The sequence below is a fragment of the Gorilla gorilla genome, chromosome 8 (genome assembly GCF_029281585.2).
Source record: "Gorilla gorilla gorilla isolate KB3781 chromosome 8, NHGRI_mGorGor1-v2.1_pri, whole genome shotgun sequence".
NCBI classification, from domain to species: Eukaryota; Metazoa; Chordata; class Mammalia; order Primates; family Hominidae; genus Gorilla; species Gorilla gorilla.
In genome coordinates, this window is record NC_073232.2 from 83,441,266 (window position 1) to 83,453,237 (window position 11,972).

Below are 11,972 nucleotides of genomic sequence, written 5' to 3' on the forward strand. Positions count from 1 at the left end.
GTTCTGAGAACCCCAAGGAGGACACCCTTTCCAGGGTCTTCTGAAGCGCCGAGCCCCGGCAGGCCTCCCCGGCACTCGCCTGCTGCGAGACCTTCCTGCCGCCCCAAGGAGCACGAGACCCCAGCCGCCCGCAGATCACCCACATTCGCGGAGGGTGGCAGCAGGGGCTTGGCTGGTTTGAAACGCGCCGGGGAGGCGCGCGCTGCACCAAACCCCGACCCTGTCCCCAAGGGCAGACTCGGGGTAAGGGGACCAAGACCTCCGACGCACTCAGCGCCATGGGGACAGCCATGGCCAACACTCTGTCTCTGCGGTCAATCCCAAGGTTACCAAAACTCTCCATCCGCAGAGAGCGCGCACATCAGTGCGGACACTCGGGGACTGCCTTAAGGAAGGCTGGGCCCTGGGAGCGCGTGGACTCCGCCCTGCCGCCCGGCGATTGGCTCGCGGGGCTGGGGGCGGAGACCGAGTCCGCGCTTATAAATATTCATGAGCCGGCAGCGCGGCGCGAGCGGGGCTGGAGCCGGGAAGTTGGGCTAAGGGCGCTGCTCCCGCCGAGGAGGAGGCGGCGGCTGGGCGCGGGCCGCGCCACTCAGGTGTCCGCTCCGCCTTCCGGTCTGGATTTGCTCCTGGGTGTCCAGCAGGAAGGAGACTGTGTGCACCTCGCCCGACTGCGGCCGGAGCGCGGTGCTGACTTTTCCAGGCGGCGGGGGTCCGTCTGTCCCGGCGGCGGACGGACGAAGGACGGACGCCGGAGAAGGAGGGCGGCGGCCTGGGCCGAGGCGGGTCCCCAACTCCGGCGGCGGCGGCGGCGCGGCCTTGGGGGCGGGCATGAGCCCCCGGGGGCCGAGTGGTGGCCGCCAGGGCTGACCCGGCACGGCGAGCGGCCCGGCCCAGCCATCTTGACTGCGCACCGCGGCCCCAGAGGAAACTTGCGGCGCCTCCGCCCTCTCTGCCCGGCGGAGTCACCGCCGCCCGGCGCGGCGGGGAGAAGTGGTCGGGCGCGCGGAGAGGAGGCGAGCGAGCGCGGGACGATGAGCCGAGGCCCGGCCGCTCTGCGCCGCGAGGGCTGAGCGCGACCCGGGGCGAGCAGAGCGGACCTTCGGACTGTGGCGCGCGCCTGCAGCCGCCTTCAAACCCCCGGAGCGGCGGAAAGGAGTGCGGAAGGGCCCTGCCCAGGCTGCGGGCCGCGCCGCTGCGGACGCGCCCCTAGAAGGGGTTAGATTATCGGCAGACCCCCCTCCCGGGCGAAGCATAAGGGAGACCCCAGATCACCCGCTGTACCCGTCTGCGGCTCTCTCGTGGGCCCCCCCCCGGCACCCCTCTGCGCGCCGCCTGGAGGGCGAGGGCACCGGGCCGAGGCGCACAGCATGGAGTGGGGTTACCTGTTGGAAGTGACCTCGCTGCTGGCCGCCTTGGCGCTGCTGCAGCGCTCTAGCGGCGCGGCGGCCGCCTCGGCCAAGGAGCTGGCATGCCAAGAGATCACCGTGCCGCTGTGTAAGGGCATCGGCTACAACTACACCTACATGCCCAACCAGTTCAACCACGACACGCAGGACGAGGCGGGCCTGGAGGTGCACCAGTTCTGGCCGCTGGTGGAGATCCAGTGCTCGCCCGATCTCAAGTTCTTCCTGTGCAGCATGTACACGCCCATCTGCCTAGAGGACTACAAGAAGCCGCTGCCGCCCTGCCGCTCGGTGTGCGAGCGCGCCAAGGCCGGCTGCGCGCCGCTCATGCGCCAGTATGGCTTCGCCTGGCCCGACCGCATGCGGTGCGACCGGCTGCCCGAGCAGGGCAACCCTGACACGCTGTGCATGGACTACAACCGCACCGACCTCACCACCGCCGCGCCCAGCCCGCCGCGCCGCCTGCCGCCGCCGCCGCCCGGCGAGCAGCCGCCTTCGGGCAGCGGCCACGGCCGCCCGCCGGGGGCCAGGCCCCCGCACCGCGGCGGCGGCAGGGGCGGTGGCGGCGGGGACGCGGCGGCGCCCCCAGCTCGCGGCGGCGGCGGTGGCGGGAAGGCGCGGCCCCCTGGCGGCGGCGCGGCTCCCTGCGAGCCCGGGTGCCAGTGCCGCGCGCCCATGGTGAGCGTGTCCAGCGAGCGCCACCCGCTCTACAACCGCGTCAAGACAGGCCAGATCGCTAACTGCGCGCTGCCCTGCCACAACCCCTTTTTCAGCCAGGACGAGCGCGCCTTCACCGTCTTCTGGATCGGTCTGTGGTCGGTGCTCTGCTTCGTGTCCACCTTCGCCACCGTCTCCACCTTCCTTATCGACATGGAGCGCTTCAAGTACCCGGAGCGGCCCATCATCTTCCTCTCGGCCTGCTACCTCTTCGTGTCGGTGGGCTACCTAGTGCGCCTGGTGGCGGGCCACGAGAAGGTGGCGTGCAGCGGTGGCGCGCCGGGCGCGGGGGGCGCTGGGGGCGCGGGCGGCGCGGCGGCGGGCGCGGGCGCGGCGGGCGCGGGCGCGGGCGGCCCGGGAGGGCGCGGCGAGTACGAGGAGCTGGGCGCGGTGGAGCAGCACGTGCGCTACGAGACCACCGGCCCCGCGCTGTGCACCGTGGTCTTCTTGCTGGTCTACTTCTTCGGCATGGCCAGCTCCATCTGGTGGGTGATCTTGTCGCTCACGTGGTTCCTGGCGGCCGGTATGAAGTGGGGCAACGAAGCCATCGCCGGCTACTCGCAGTACTTCCACCTGGCCGCGTGGCTTGTGCCCAGCGTCAAGTCCATTGCGGTGCTGGCGCTCAGCTCGGTGGACGGCGACCCGGTGGCGGGCATCTGCTACGTGGGCAACCAGAGCCTGGACAACCTGCGCGGCTTCGTGCTGGCGCCGCTGGTCATCTACCTCTTCATCGGCACCATGTTCCTGCTGGCCGGCTTCGTGTCCCTCTTCCGTATCCGCTCGGTCATCAAGCAACAGGACGGCCCCACCAAGACGCACAAGCTGGAGAAGCTGATGATCCGCCTGGGCCTGTTCACCGTGCTCTACACCGTGCCCGCCGCGGTGGTGGTCGCCTGCCTCTTCTACGAGCAGCACAACCGCCCGCGCTGGGAGGCCACGCACAACTGCCCGTGCCTGCGGGACCTGCAGCCCGACCAGGCACGCAGGCCCGACTACGCCGTCTTCATGCTCAAGTACTTCATGTGCCTGGTGGTGGGCATCACCTCGGGCGTGTGGGTCTGGTCCGGCAAGACGCTGGAGTCCTGGCGCTCCCTGTGCACCCGCTGCTGCTGGGCCAGCAAGGGCGCCGCGGTGGGCGGGGGCGCGGGCGCCACAGCCGCGGGGGGTGGCGGCGGGCCGGGGGGCGGCGGCGGCGGGGGACCCGGCGGCGGCGGGGGGCCGGGCGGCGGCGGGGGCTCCCTCTACAGCGACGTCAGCACTGGCCTGACGTGGCGGTCGGGCACGGCCAGCTCCGTGTCTTATCCAAAGCAGATGCCATTGTCCCAGGTCTGAGCGGAGGGGAGGGGGCGCCCAGGAGGGGTGGGGAGGGGGGCGAGGAGACCCAAGTGCAGCGAAGGGACACTTGATGGGCTGAGGTTCCCACCCCCTCACAGTGTTGATTGCTATTAGCATGATAATGAACTCTTAATGGTATCCATTAGCTGGGACTTAAATGACTCACTTAGAACAAAGTACCTGGCATTGAAGCCTCCCAGACCCAGCCCCTTTTCCTCCATTGATGTGCGGGGAGCTCCTCCCGCCACGCGTTAATTTCTGTTGGCTGAGGAGGGTGGACTCTGCGGCGTTTCCAGAACCCGAGGTTTGGAGCCCTCCCTGGCTGCACTTGGCTGGGTTTGCAGTCAGATACACAGATTTCACCTGGGAGAACCTCTTTTTCTCCCTCGACTCTACCCACGTAAACTCCCACCCCTGACTTACCCTGGAGGAGGGGTGACCGCGACCTGATGGGATTGCACGGTTTGGGTATTCTTAATGACCAGGCAAATGCCTTAAGTAAACAAACAAGAAATGTCTTAATTATACACCCCAAGTAAATACGGGTTTCTTACATTAGAGGATGTATTTATATAATTATTTGTTAAATTGTAAAAAAAAAAGTGTAAAATATGTATATATCCAAAGATATAGTGTGTACATTTTTTTTGTAAAAAGTTTAGAGGCTTACCCCTGTAAGAACAGATATAAGTATTCTATTTTGTCAATAAAATGACTTTTGATAAATGATTTAACCATTGCCCTCTCCCCCGCCTCTTCTGAGCTGTCACCTTTAAAGTGCTTGCTAAGGACGCATGGGGAAAATGGACATTTTCTGGCTTGTCATTCTGTACACTGACCTTAGGCATGGAGAAAATTACTTGTTAAACTCTAGTTCTTAAGTTGTTAGCCAAGTAAATATCATTGTTGAACTGAAATCAAAATTGAGTTTTTGCACCTTCCCCAAAGACGGTGTTTTTCATGGGAGCTCTTTTCTGATCCATGGATAACAACTCTCACTTTAGTGGATGTAAATGGAACTTCTGCAAGGCAGTAATTCCCCTTAGGCCTTGTTATTTATCCTGCATGGTATCACTAAAGGTTTCAAAACCCTGCATTCATTTCTGGAGTCCGTGATTTTGAAAGCACCTGGTGTTCCAGGGAGGGAACGCATTGCTGAGGTGTAGAGGTTAATGTTTTAAACCATAGCTCACCCTTTACAGTAGAAGTCACTTGACAATCTGGTAGGGGAGCAGGCGCTCTTCAATGGATTAAACTTAACGGGTTAACATCTTAATAACCTTCAGTGCTGGTGTATACCAAATGTGCTGCTTTTCCTAGAGAAAAAGCTATTGTTCCTCTGTCAAGACTAAGCTAATTTATTTGAGCAGAAGGCTGTTGAATTAGCAGAAGAATGCTTCGGCAATTGTTGAACTTTTTACCTGTCTGCCCAGTGGCTCAGCACATCATTCCTTTAAGAGGAGCTAAATGAATAGGGTTAATCTGTAGGGAACTTGGTCTTTTGAGTTTGAAAAACTTTGATCTTTTCTCCTCTGCAAATGTGCTGTATAGTCTGAAGTTTCTTTCCCTGCTGCCTATCTCCTCTTAGTGCAGACCAATTGGCCACCGCGGAGCCTTAAAGTTCTTCCATTAAAGGGATGTGGGACTTTTACTTTAAAAAGGAGAGAGAGCGCGAGAGAGGAAGACTTGTAACAGTTAGTGAAGACCGGAGGCACAAGTGCTCAGCCTTTTAAACAGCTTTTCCCGGCATTGTTAGCCAGCCTGCAGGCAGCTAGGCATGGGTTGAAGCTTTATAGAAAAGGGCTCTGAATGCCCCACAGGTGGTCTGCGCACATAATCCCCCAATTTAAAGCGTTTTCCTTTGCTGGACAATTGCATTACAAAACTCCCTTCTTTTTCGCTCCTAATTGAACCAATGAACTATTATAAACTACAAGTTTTTCTTAAAAAAAATCGCCAGTGCCTAAATTCTATTGACTAAATTCTAGCAAGTTTTCCAACAACCTTTTAAGGCACCGGAAGTAAAAGCTGCTTCAGCAGACGTTTCTGTTTCGCGGATATTTTTATTCCTTAACGCTTGTTATTTTCTGACAGATTAGCAATAATTTAAAAGTAATTGGTAAGATTGTGTGTTAATACTGAAAAGATAGCCCCAGGTCCCTTATTAACCTGTCAATCAAGATAAGAAATGGGCAGCTACCCTGCTAATGATGGGGCATCAATCATTGTGGGATGGGAGGGGCTTTGTTCTGCACATCCTGCTAAAATGTTTGTTCTCCTTACTTTACCTAATAGGAATCTTTAGTGGTTAAAAAAATTTTTAATAGAGTGGACGCTACTTTCTTGGCCGATCTTTCTCATGTAAGAGGCTTCGCATAGGATCTCCATAGTAGTAACATTTTGCAGATCCTTTTCAGAGTAAGTCTCGGTGTTAATTAAGTTAGATATGCAATTAGAACCCCTGCTTTAGCTATCATGCCAATCGTATTTTTTAAAGCCAGAGACACTGTAAAAGTGTTCACCTCTCCAGTAGTTTTACTTATTAAAGAATTATTATTTTGTAACTTAGGTACCTGTCAGTGGCCTACATCTAACCCACGTGTCGACTCATGTACTATAGTGTACATATGCCAGCCATAAACTTTATATATTCAGTTATAAAGTAGAATTTTGAGAGCAGATCCCAGAGTCTTTACCACATATCAAGGATGGGGAGAAAGCTACAAGACACAAGTTAGCATGTTGGCTTTCTCATGTAGCAGTATTGTCATTATTGATACATTTTCAACTATATAACAGTGGGAAAATGTCCAGCTTTGAAACTTTTTACCTTATTCTTCAATATATCATTATAAAATGCTATATTTGATAACTCAAGATCTATGTGTGTTTAATCTAAGAGAGCTTATTTGACAAAAAACCCAATTTAAATTCTGAGGACAGTTCTCAATAAAAAGACCTGCATCTGTAATCATTAGAGACTGATTTTAGAGATGGTATTAAGACATAAGTGCTGGTTCTTTGCCTTTAAAGCTAAAACTTGAGTTGCATATTTGCCAATACTCAGATGGTATCTACTAAGGGAACAAAACCCCAAAATTGATTTTAGGGTGGAAGAAAGAAACAAGAGTCTCTATCTGGCCAATTGCATTAGACAAATGAACACCCCTATGTGCTACACAGATGTGTCTTTAATTACATAAAACAAGTGTTAGTTTTTCAAAATCTTGTCAAATTGGGAGAGGGGTTGATGTGGTTGCTGTGTGGCTAGAAGATCAAGTCTAACATGATTAAAACCATTACTAAAGCCAAAGCTCATTAAAATTGCTTGTGGGAGAAGTTATGTGAAACACTTTCTTTTTGCTTTATAATAAATGCAGTTTGAAAGTACCATGAAACAGAAGGGAAAAAAGTTTATAAGAAAGTTTAAGGAGTAAACCATGGGACATTACAGTTTCTTAACCTGCACTGACCGCATTGCCGGTGCCTGTAATACTTCAGAGTTTGGGCAAAGAGAGTGAGATTGTCTTGCCAAAAGAAAACCAGGAGCAGTTGCAGAGCACGGGATGCAATTTAAAGTGTAGGTGCAAACGTTCTGTTGAGACATAAAAAGCAAATCAGTGCAAGTGTCTATCCGCTTTCCACATTTGATACTACACTGCCATCTCGTGGTAGTACAGGGTCCCAGAACCAGGAAGTTAAGGAGGTTCCTTCATTCAATTCATTCATTCAAAAATAGCACATGGAGAGCTAGCCTAGGCACAGGCACAGCCTCCGCCCAGAGGACCTGCAAACATTTTGTATTCATAATTCTAAATCCTTTCTCTGAAGCGCTCCAAAATTGCATCAGTGCACACTGAAGTTTAAGGACCCGCAAGACATTCCCGCCACGCAGTGATAATACTTTTATTAACTTCAGTTGCATTAAGTCCTCCATATGACCATTATGCTAAAAATGTAATTAAGCTGCATTAAATTCCAAGAGCATATCTTCTTTAAATTAGCTTCTGAGTTACTTTTATTTAAAGAATGGGATGCTTACCAAAGATCCACCATATCAAAGCTTTCATGGAAGAAAGGATGAATAATGAGTATTTTGAGGTGGGATGTGGTTGGCTTGCTTAATTAAATGTGCCGCTTTACAATTTCTCATGTAGAGGTCAACCTCTGAGTCCAGGGGACGTCCATCAGTACTGCACGTGAGTGCTGTTAGGGTGAGCAAGACGCAGGCCATCTCGTTTTACCTAGCCAGGTGTTCATGGAAACACACCAAGGAGTAGAAACTTCGCTGGAAAACAAGGTCGGTGAGCATCTGCGTTGGAATGCTGGAGCCCTCGGGAAGGAAGATGACACAGCACTGAGATGTAGGAAGAGCAGGATCTTAAAGAAGGATGAGCAGGACCAGGACCGGTGGCTCACGCCTGTAGTCCCACCACTTTGGGAGGCCGAGGCAGGCGGATCACCTGAGGTCAGGAGTTTGAGACCAGCATGGCCAACATGGTGAAACTCTGTCTCTACTAAAAATACAAAAATTAGCTGGATGTGGTGGCTGGCACCTGTAATCCCAGCTACTCAGGAGGCTGAGGCAGGTGAATCGCTTGATCCAGGAGGCGGAGGCTGCAGTGAGCTGAGATCACACCACTGCACTCCAGCCTGGATGACAGAGCAAGACTTTGCCAAAAAAAAAAAAAAGGGGGGATGAGCAGAGAAATGAGGTTTCTGAGGACTGGAATGTCTAGTGGGGATAGGAGGGAAGGAGGAGACTGTGACCAAGGACCACATAAGATCTTGGAGGACTTGTAGAGTTCAGAGGCCTCAGGGGCAAGAATCTTGCTGCCCATGAACAAGGAGCAGGGGCAAGAACCTGTGGCATTAGGGAAATGTGGATTCTCAGATCTCTCTTACTGAATCAGAAACTGCATTTTAACAAGATCTCCAAGCTTCACAGGCACACCAAAGGGCAGGAAGTCCTAGCACACCATCCCACATTTCACTGGTTAGAAAACAAGCCCAAAACAACTGTGCTTACTGAACATCACACAGTCAGGAGCACAGCTGGGCCTAGAAGCCACTAAGCCTACTTGTCACTCCTGTCTCTGTAGATCTTTTCCAGCAGTCCCACTCTTCTGTGTAGGCCTCTGAGGCCACCACAAGGTGCATTCAGGCTGGGTGTGGTGGCTCACATCTGTAATCCCAACACTTTGGGAGGCCGAGATAGGAGGATCACTAGAGGCCAGGAGTTCTAGACCAGCTTGGGTAATATAATGAGACTCCATCTCTATAAAAAAATAAAAAGCCAGGTGTGGTAATGCATGCCTGTAGTCCCTTGGGAGACTGAGACAGAAGGATCGCTTGAGTCCAAGAGTTCAAGCCTGCAGTAAGCTATGAACCTGCTACTGCACTCCAGCATGAGCAATAGAGAAAGAGTCTATCTCAAAAAAAAAATGCATTCATAGCTGATACAGCAACTTACCAGGGCTGTGTTTACCTGGTTACAGAATCATAGCAGAGTTTTCCCACAGTTTGGTGGTGGCCTACACAGGAAATGTGAACGCCCATCCTTCAGAGACAAGAGGAGCACTGTGGAAAGGCTTGCCTCTTGGGATCCTGGCCAACTTAGGCCAGCTCACCTGCCTTTTGCCTTCTACAGCCACAGTGTTTCAATAAATTCCATATTTAAGAGTCTGTGTTCTGGCTTAGTGAGAAGGCACAGTGACTGGGAGTAATATGGTTTGGTTCTGTGTCCCCACCCTAATCTCGTTTTGAATTGTAATCCCCACATGTCAAGGGAGGAATCTAGTGGGGGGTGACTGGATTATGGGGACGGATTCCCCCCCTTGATGTTCCGATAGTGAGTGAGTTTTCAAGTGGTCTTGTTTGGTAAGTGTCTGGCACTTCCCTCTTTCTCTCTTTCGCTCTCCCGCGACTGTGTAAGATGTGTCTGCTTCCCCTTCACCTTCCACCATGATTGTAAGTTTCCTGAGGCTTCCCCAGCCACGCGGAGCTGTGAGCCAATTACTCCTCTTTCCTTTATCAATGACCCTGTCTCAGAGAGTATCTTTATAGCAGTGTGAGAGAGGACTAATCCTCTATTAGTCAGACGGGCTTCTGTTACTGATCGAGTTCACATGGGGAGAGGGGCCAAATGTGGAACATGTTGGCCCTGGCTGACAGAGGCCTGAGGGCCTTTCAGGGAGAGCCTGGCCTCGGCCAGGCAGAAGGAGAAACAGCAGAACCACTGTGCAGTGAAGGCCAGTGCAGGGATCAGGGAGAGAAAAGGGCTTAAGGAACCCAAGAGAGCATCCCAGAAATCTCTGCAATGACAGAGCAACCTGAGGAAGAGCTTGACTGGCCCAGCAGACTCATGCTGCAGGCTGTGCCCGGGAGGGGGCCAAGAGCATGGGTGGCAGCTGAAAAGGTCAGCCAGTAGCCAGAGAAAGGTGGAAGGAAGGAATTGCCCCAGGACAAAAGGCAAAGTTAGGATCAATGTTAGTGAAACAACCCAAGTTGGATAGCTTTCCGAATCTGAGGCACAGCCATTCTTCACAGGGGACAAACGCATGCTTTTATAGCACCATGTTTATCATGCAGGTGAATCATACACTGATTTAAATTAGAAAACCAATTTCTAACATTTTCACCCCTAACAAGCCCATTTTTAATTAACTAGCACTCCAGCAGTAGTTCTTACCCTGCTTACATGTTAAAAGCACTTGGGGTATGGTTTTTTTTTTTTTATCATTACCAATGCCCATGTTGCACCCCAAACCAACAGAATCAGAATTTTGGGGGGTGCCAGCTGAGAATTCAAAGTTTTCTAAAACTTCCCCAGGCAATTCCCATGTGCCGCCAGAGTTGAAAACCAGTGAATGTAATTGAATGTGGTATTATCATCCAAAGTGAAATATATACAGATATAGATCTAGATATATAGATGTATTTATAGATATATAAATCTATAGATCTGTAGACATATAGATCTATATAGATATGTAGAAATAGAAATTAGCTAAGCAAACTAGCTATTGTCATCTAACTTGACTAAACAAAAGCAGTTATTTTTTTCTTTTTGTCACCCTGAGAGGTATTTGGGAGATGACAGGAGTGCCCTCACCTGGCCCCAAGAAAGAACTTCTCACTACACAGTTTTTGATAACTGTTTTTTCACCTATAAGGAAATAACAAAGAATTGTGCACATAGGGTATGATTCTATTAAACTAGAAGTTAAACCCAACCTGTGAAGTTAGGAGGAATCAATAAGGTGGATGTGTTAGTTAGTAAAGATATTCAAATATTATCTTCCTACCAAAAAGACACCTGCACTCATATGCTTATTGCAGCATTATTCACAATAGCAAAGACATAGAATCAACCTAGGTGCTCATCAACAGTGGATTGGATTTTAAAAATATGGTACACTATACATTGTGGAGTACTATGCAGCCACAAAAAGAAGAATGAAATCATGTCCTTTGCAGCAACATGGTTGCAGCTAGAGGCCATTATCCTAAGTGAAATAACACAGGAACAGGAAACCAAATACCACATGTTCTCACTTCTAAGGGGGAACTACACATTGGCTACATATGGACATAAAGACAGGAATTATAGACACCGGGGACTCCAAAAGGTGGGAGGGAAAAAGGGAGGCAAGATGAAAAACTTTCTATTGGTAATTATGTTCACTATTTGGGTAACAGGTTCAATAGAAGCTTAAACCTCAGTATCGCACAATATATCCATGTAACAAACTGGCACATCTATTCCCTGAATTTAAAAAATAAAATAAAATAAAATATTCTCTTCTTGTTCAGTAGATGTTTATGCATTGAGACCAACTCAGCTGGAAATGAAACCTCAGTCTGCAGAGACCAAAGACAGGCCTCACTTTCTAAGACTGGGTGCAGGGTCATATTGCAGCCCAGGAAGCAAGGGTCAAGCCAACAGTGGGTCAGGGGAATCCTGAATGCGTGTCAATACATGTGTCTTCACCTCACCTCTTTAAAAGGAACCTGATAGTACCTTACCTCATGCTGGCACGTTGTTAAAGTTGTAGAATTATAAGATAGCATTCATTTGGTGCAGAAATCTGCTCTGTCTCTGGGTACCATACAAGAAGTTATGAGTCCTTAACCAAAGCCCCAGAAAGTGAAATCCACTTTCCCAAGTAAGTGCGGAGGTTTTCCTGACTCTGGCTGATGTATATGATGTTAGAGCTTCACTGCTACATTCATCATTATTCTGTAAGAAAAAGCCCAAACAGAGGGTCCTAGGTTGTTAAACCCACAACAGGGATGCAAACTTTGCACAATATCATCAAAAAACACCTCTTGGCCATACTCAGTGTGAGCCAAAAAGAAGCTAATAACTTAATCATTCTGGAAAATATCTCTTAATGAACACCGTATTAACTTAATTAACTTAGAAAATCTCCAGGACGTTACAGAAAGCCAGTAACAATGAGGGATTAAGAGAGCAGACTCAACCCCACTGCCTGGCTCCTTTAGTGAATG

The 11,972-nt window shown here is 50.9% G+C and overlaps 1 protein-coding gene across 1 annotated transcript; it reads left to right on the top strand.

The window, feature by feature from the left end:
- Positions 1-507: 507 nt before the first annotated feature.
- On the top strand, positions 508-4,187 carry FZD8 (frizzled class receptor 8). Its single transcript, XM_031015732.3, has one exon. The coding sequence runs from the start codon at positions 1,371-1,373 to the stop codon at positions 3,453-3,455; it is 2,085 nt and encodes a 694-aa protein (XP_030871592.1). The 5' UTR covers positions 508-1,370; the 3' UTR covers positions 3,456-4,187.
- Positions 4,188-11,972: the final 7,785 nt, after the last annotated feature.